Source organism: Mus caroli, unplaced genomic scaffold, assembly GCF_978045245.1.
Source record: "Mus caroli unplaced genomic scaffold, Mus_caroli_1 scaffold_34, whole genome shotgun sequence".
Taxonomy (NCBI): Eukaryota; Metazoa; Chordata; class Mammalia; order Rodentia; family Muridae; genus Mus; species Mus caroli.
The window spans coordinates 2,870,798-2,877,245 of record NW_028227289.1 but is presented as its reverse complement, the minus strand read 5'-3'; the positions used below and the strand labels follow the sequence as shown (position 1 = coordinate 2,877,245).

The 6,448-nt window shown below is 34.1% G+C and overlaps 1 protein-coding gene across 1 annotated transcript in view; it reads right to left on the bottom strand.

Moving 5' to 3' along the window:
* Positions 1–6,448, bottom strand: part of LOC146999868 (RNA-binding motif protein, Y chromosome, family 9-like) — a 9,235-nt gene continuing 2,787 nt past the window's right edge. Inside the window, exons 4-9 of the mRNA XM_085834401.1 lie at positions 5,496–5,673; positions 3,774–3,926; positions 2,876–2,984; positions 1,423–1,503; positions 545–633; positions 1–363 (exon numbers count right to left, since the gene is read on the bottom strand). Coding sequence (XP_085690527.1) covers positions 50–363; positions 545–633; positions 1,423–1,503; positions 2,876–2,984; positions 3,774–3,926; positions 5,496–5,673 — 924 coding nt within the window. The 3' untranslated portion in view covers positions 1–49. The remainder of the gene's footprint in view (positions 364–544; positions 634–1,422; positions 1,504–2,875; positions 2,985–3,773; positions 3,927–5,495; positions 5,674–6,448) is intronic.

The window sequence follows — 6,448 nt, the reverse complement described above, 5'->3', positions numbered from 1 at the left end:
AGAAATAATGTGTGGTACACAACTTAAGACTTTAGTACCTGCCTCCACTTTATATCTGCTTTCTCCACGAACTCCATGGGATCCCCCAAATCTTGGTATTACTACTGTATGATTCACGAGATGCACTATACAGCCTATCCCTAGGTGAATGCCCTCTTACTTGTCTGCCCTCACGCTCAAAGTATTCCCTATCTCTAGGTGGAAGCACTTCTTGTCTACCACTACATTCATAGTCACTTGAATATATGTTACTTCGGTTGCTTGTGTATGTTTCTCCTCTTCCACCAAATCCATCTTGTGAGTTGCTATAGTCATCATAGCGGTTGTTTCCACCTCTTGCAGATGGTGCCTCATGGAAGCTTCCTGAAGTAGATAAATGACCAAGTAAGAAAACAGCTTTAAGGCTGTACATTTAATCAGTTAAGAACACTGGAATAGCAAATACTCCAACCACCTAATTAATGTATAACCCATGTTACTTTTCTCTGTATGTGTAAAATTCATTAAGATGGCATTTATTTACCAAGTAAAATAGAACTCTTACCATAACTTCCATATGTATCTCTGTATGAATTTCCACTTAAATATTCAGAGAAATCTCTATCACGTCCTCCAAGATAGCCAGCATGCTCACTAAATTTTAAAAGGAAGTTTTAGTTAACATAAGAACTAACAGTTTTGCCGGGTGGTGGCGGCACACACCTTTAATCCCAGCACTTGGGAGGCAGAGGCAGGCAGATTTTTGAGTTTGAGGCTAGCCTGTTCTACAAAGTGACTTTCCAGGACAGTCAGGGCTACCCAGAGAAATCCTGTTGAAAGAAGAGAGAGAGAGAGAGGAGAGGACAAGAAAAAAGAGGGGAGGGGAGGGGAGGTGAAAAAGAGAAAGAACAAAAGGGAAAGGGAAAGAAGGAAAACGGAAAAAGGGAAAAGGGAGAAAGGGATATGGAGAAGGAAAGAGAGAAAGGGAAAGGGAGAAAGGGTTAGCGGGACGGAGGGAGAGAGGGAGAAAGAAAGAGAGAAAGAAAGAAAGAAAGAAAGAAAGAAAGAAAGAAAGAAAGAAAGAAAGAAAGGAAGAAAGGAAGGAAGGAAGGAAGGAAGGAAGGAAGGAAAGAAGGAAGGAAGGAAGGAAGGAAGGAAGGAAGGAAGGAAGAAAGAAAGAAAGAGAGAAAGAAAGAAAAAGAAAGAAAGGAAGAAAGAAAGAAAGAAAGAAAGAAAGAAAGAAAGAAAGAAAGAAAGAAAGAAAGAAAGAAAGGAGAGAAAGAAAGGAGAGGGAGAGGGAAACTGAAAGGAAAAGGAAAGGAAAAAGGAAAAGGAAAGGAAGGGAAAGGAAAAGAAAAGGAAAGGAAGGCAGGCAGGCAAGCAGGCAGAGAGGAGGGTAGGGGAAAGAAGGGGAGGGAATAGAGAATAAAGAAATTGTAATACCTGAAGACTTTAGATGCATGATCTTCCCGAGAGCGGTAATTGCCATAGTCAAAGTAGCCCCTAGATGTTGATGTGTATTTCCTTGAATAAATTAGAAATTAAAAATAACCATCCAAACTTTTATGTGAGAGTTTCTCACTGTTCTAGAACTGACCAATTAGCTAACTGGCCAGTGAATCCAGGATACCTGGAAAAATATCAATGGGCACTTCTCCAAGTAAGCTCAGACAATGATCCGGAACATAACTTGGATACATGAATGCTACTCCATCAAATATGCTAATGAAATACTGCTATTAGGCTTGCTAAAATTTAACAAACGCAGACGATGCAGTATTTGGAGAGGAAGAAACTTCATAAAAATTAAAACTTTGACCATCACTGACAGGAATGTAAAAGGGTTCTATATACTACATTACCATATTGCCCAGCACCTCAACTGCAATACACTTAAACTAACTGAAAATAAGAGCTCTATTAACCGTATATGAATGTCCTTAGCACCGCTACAACACAAAATCGTGGCTTTAAAATGACATACATGAGAACACAATATGTAATTAATATACATAATTAATAAATATTAAATAAAATTAATTCATAAGATGGGATCTGATGCTCTCTTCTGGTGTGTCTGAGAGAGCAATGGTGTACTCACATAAAATACAGTAAATAAATCTGAAAAAAGATTAAACCTTACAAAAGGATTAAATCTGAAAACTATGTAGCTCAAATAAGAATACAGTTAACTGTGCTTCCATTGATATCCTCTCTGTATTTACAGAATTGAAACTGACTGTATAATTGGAAGGTATTTACTTTGTGTACTACAGTAGGTAGTATACTTTTGAGATTAGTCAGACATAGGAAATGAGCGTGAATTTCAAAGGATATCCTCAAATGTTGGTTCTCAGGTACATTCCACATTCTATTTGAACAGTTTCTCTAACTGTCCTAAAATTTTTCCATGTACTGCTGTCAGACCCATGAGAGTCTTCCAACCAACATAAGAGTTGATTAATCAACACAGGTGAGATTATAGGTTTTATGCCTAACTTTTTCATTGGTTCTGAGTATATGAATACAGGTCTTCGTCTTAAGAAGTAAATACTTGGACAACTGAACCACCTTTCTCATCCTAGAAGATAATTTGCAGAAAATGTTGTATGCATTTATCTATTTATTCACTGTGTATATAGAACCCAGAAAACCTGTTTTGTTTTTTTTGTTTTTTTCCCAAGATGTTGTGGCATTTGGACATCCTCTTAGGTCTCATGAAAGTTACTCAACTTGTTAAGCCATCTCACTAGCCTTGGAAAACAGTCTTAATGAGAACGGATATAAAAGGTTTTGACACTACATAGAATGTTCCTGTATGATACTAAGTACAGTAATTAAAGCATTTTTTCCTTCAACAATGGGAAATTTAAACATTCTGCTATTTTGTCTTTACCTATCATTAGAAGACTGGCCATAATCCCTTGGTAATGGATACTCATCTCTTCTGGAAGATGCTTGCTCTCCTCTTGGCATATTTCTAGAAATCTCTCTTCGATGTGGTTCTGGACATTAAGTTTAAAAATTACTATACAAGTATTTCAAGTTGCAGATGGTTCAAAGTAGTAATAAAAACACTGGACTTTTCTCTGCAAAATACCTTTTACAAGGCATACTTCATTCTTTAATGAAGCTGTATTGGTAAACTACTTCACAAATGCAATATAAACATACTGTTGTCAGTGTAATCAAGCATCAATCTGCCTCTTATTTTATGCACGAATCTCTCTCGTAATTCATATTTCACAACTTTGTATTTTAATGGTCTTTACTCAAATTTTTCTTACAACATGCTTAATTATGTTGATTTTATAAAACCTCAATACACTAATATTCAGATTTCTTTTTCTTTCTTTCCTTCTTCCTTCCTTCTTTTCTCTCTCTCTTTCCCGTCTCTCTCTCTCTCTCCCTCCCTCCTCCTCTCCTCTCCTTCCTTCCTTCATTCCTTTCTTTTTTTTCCCAAGAAAGTGTTTTTCTGTATAGCCTTGGCTGTCCAGGAACTCACTCTGTAGACCAAGCTGGCCTCAAGCTCAGAAATTTGTCAGCCTCTGCCTCCCAAGTGCTGGGATTAAAGGCGTGCACCACTACTGTTCGGCTGTCAAATTTCAGTATCGTTCTGGCTAAAATCTTTGGATAGATCTACAAATGTAAAATTTTCCTACATACGTATGCCTGTGCATGTGCGTGTGTCTTCTAAGACTGTGATGGTCAAAAACTCATAGGCAATTGTTTAGACTTTTCTCATTCATTATTAACTGCATTTCCACAAAAATGTCTGCTTGGCATGTTTTTACCTTGTCCTCTCAGTCCAGTATTGCTTCTTGTCAGAGCAGAAGTTGCATATCTTTTAGAAGGAGGACCATCCCTTTTTGAAGATGGACTTCTTTTAACTGCAAAGTATCTCCCAGAAGAACTCACATTGAAATTAGGAGTATATCTATCACCACCTGTATTTAAAGAAACATCTTAGCTAAAGGGAATCAATACTTCAATGAGTAAGTTCTAATCATCACTTGTAAATCTTCCTTAAACAATACTGTATTCTCAGCAATTAGTACTTTTTCTAAATTGGTAAAATTTACTATTTCCTTTTGTAACTAGAATTCAAACAGTATGTAAAGATGGCTTTAACATTTATAGCATAGTTTGAACACTACACTGTGTTTAAAGAAATGACAGAGAACTGGCGTGAAAGGGAACAAAAATCTGCCAATTAAATATATCTAAATTTCAGAGAAAATAATCACTTCATTATTAGAAAGCAGATTTTTATATATTTCTTGTCTCAATACTTTGCAAGATACCTCTATGAAATAAACTGTCATGCAAATATAAGCCCAAATATCAACCAAAAACATAAGAAATTTTATATAATAGTACTAATACATAGACATGCTGAACAATTATTATAATTTACAAATTAGGACTCTCTATGAATATTAAGTATTCATAATTAAGTATGTTATAATCATTTTAGCTTAAAAAATCAATATACATCTAGTGTCCAATTATGAATAAAGTGTGTATTTTCATACAGGTGAGAATAAAAACTTAGATTTAACCATTTAGATCATTTGGAGAGCATTATAAAATGTAAGTCTACTTCAGAAATATCACCTATCTCATCTAACAGCCCTTACTTGGATATTTAATGTTGGTGAATACAAAAAATTATAGATTTTATAAAAATAAAATATGAATTTATTTTCAAAAGTAATAAAATACTCTTGACCATTGCCTATAAAGCATCCTAATGTGTCGTCATCTTCTCATCATACATCAAAAGTTAACATGTAAAAAAGTTAACATTAAAAATTTCTGTTTCTTTTAAACTCTTCCAGAGTCTGAAACAGTCTTGAACGCTGCAAGGTTTAGATAATTCTAGGAGGATATATTTGTGCTCAATAGGCTTATATACAAACTGCCATCAAAAGAAGAAATGAACAGTTTCCAGATAAATATACAACAATAAGTATTGTCTGATGAATTCTTTTTATTTGAAATGTACTTCTGAGTTCTGGACACTTTAAGGCAATTTTCTTTTCTAACTGGTATAGTTTTAACTTCCCAAATAGTTAGAATTACAACTCACATTCAATACTGGCCTGTAAAGTACAAAACTAAAAAACAAGATTAGAAATAAATCTGGCTGCTCAGTGTAGGGGTACTGAAGTTCTCCCGAGGACCTGTGTTCAATTCACTGACAGCTAAAACATGTAACTCTAGGATATGAAACCTTCATACAGACACAGAGGCAAAATAGCAATGCACATAAAACAAGTTTTGCAGAAATTCTGTTGACTATATAAGGACAAATACTTAATGTCTTAAAAGAACACTTTTGCAATTTACACTCTGGTGTAAATTCAATTTTAAATTAAGACATCTGTTATTTACACTAACCATACAGTGCCTTTAATTTTTCTAATTAAAGGTAACTGCTCTAGTCATGAGAATGTTAAATAAAAGTCGTAGTGTTTCTACTTCAGTCACACTGCTTCCACTATGAAAGTTACCCAAATTCCCTTCACATGAAGGATGACTTCTTGCTCTGCTTCTTCCTCCTCTTCCACAAATCAGAATTCTTGAAGCACCTCTGGTTCTTGAAAAGGATGGTGGTCTCCTCTTACTACCACTTTCAAGTGATAATGGTCTCCTGGCTTGTTTTACTTTAATTCTTTTTCCATCCAAACTCTGAAAAAGACAACAGAAACAAATTTAACTTACATACTTTACCTTTTACTGCATCAAACATGAGGTTTAGAATGTCTTTCTTAATGTAAATATACACAAGTTTTTTTTTATCAGAATGGAAAAAAATTGAGACAGAAACAGAGAATTGTAGTATTTTACAATCTGAAAAATGAAGCTTAAAATACAGAATGGCATGTTGAGAGTCCAAAGAAAAAAATCATTTAAGTGCTGGAAGAATAGCACTTGTAAGTAGATTATCCAACTCAAAATAATCAATCTTAAAAACATACTTACAAGTAACATTATACACACTGAGCAAGCTGTATTTGTATGTATTTAGGAGTATATATGTACATCTATGTATGTGATAAACTAACGAAAAAAAAAAAAACCCCAAGAATAGGAAAGAGAAAAAAAAAAGATGACAAATTATACTATTACCCTCTCCAAATAAAGGAAACAATTTTAAAAAGTTACTTGAAAAAAATGAAGAAAAATTACCTTGAAAGTAATGTTAAAAAATACAGTGTTTCATATAGAATATGCAATTTCTAAAAATTTTGATGCAGGAAAACAAAGAGCATGTGTTGAATAAAAGTCACAAAAACAATACTATAAAGTAAAAGTCAGTCATAGCTAGGTTTCAAAGAATAAAGAGAATTCCAAGTTGGTAAAAATAAATGAGTTAAGGTAGTAACTCTAATTATTCTGACAATCAATAAAATCAATTTGACTTTATTGCTGTTTTAAGACTTGTAATCTCTTTGGAGCTGAA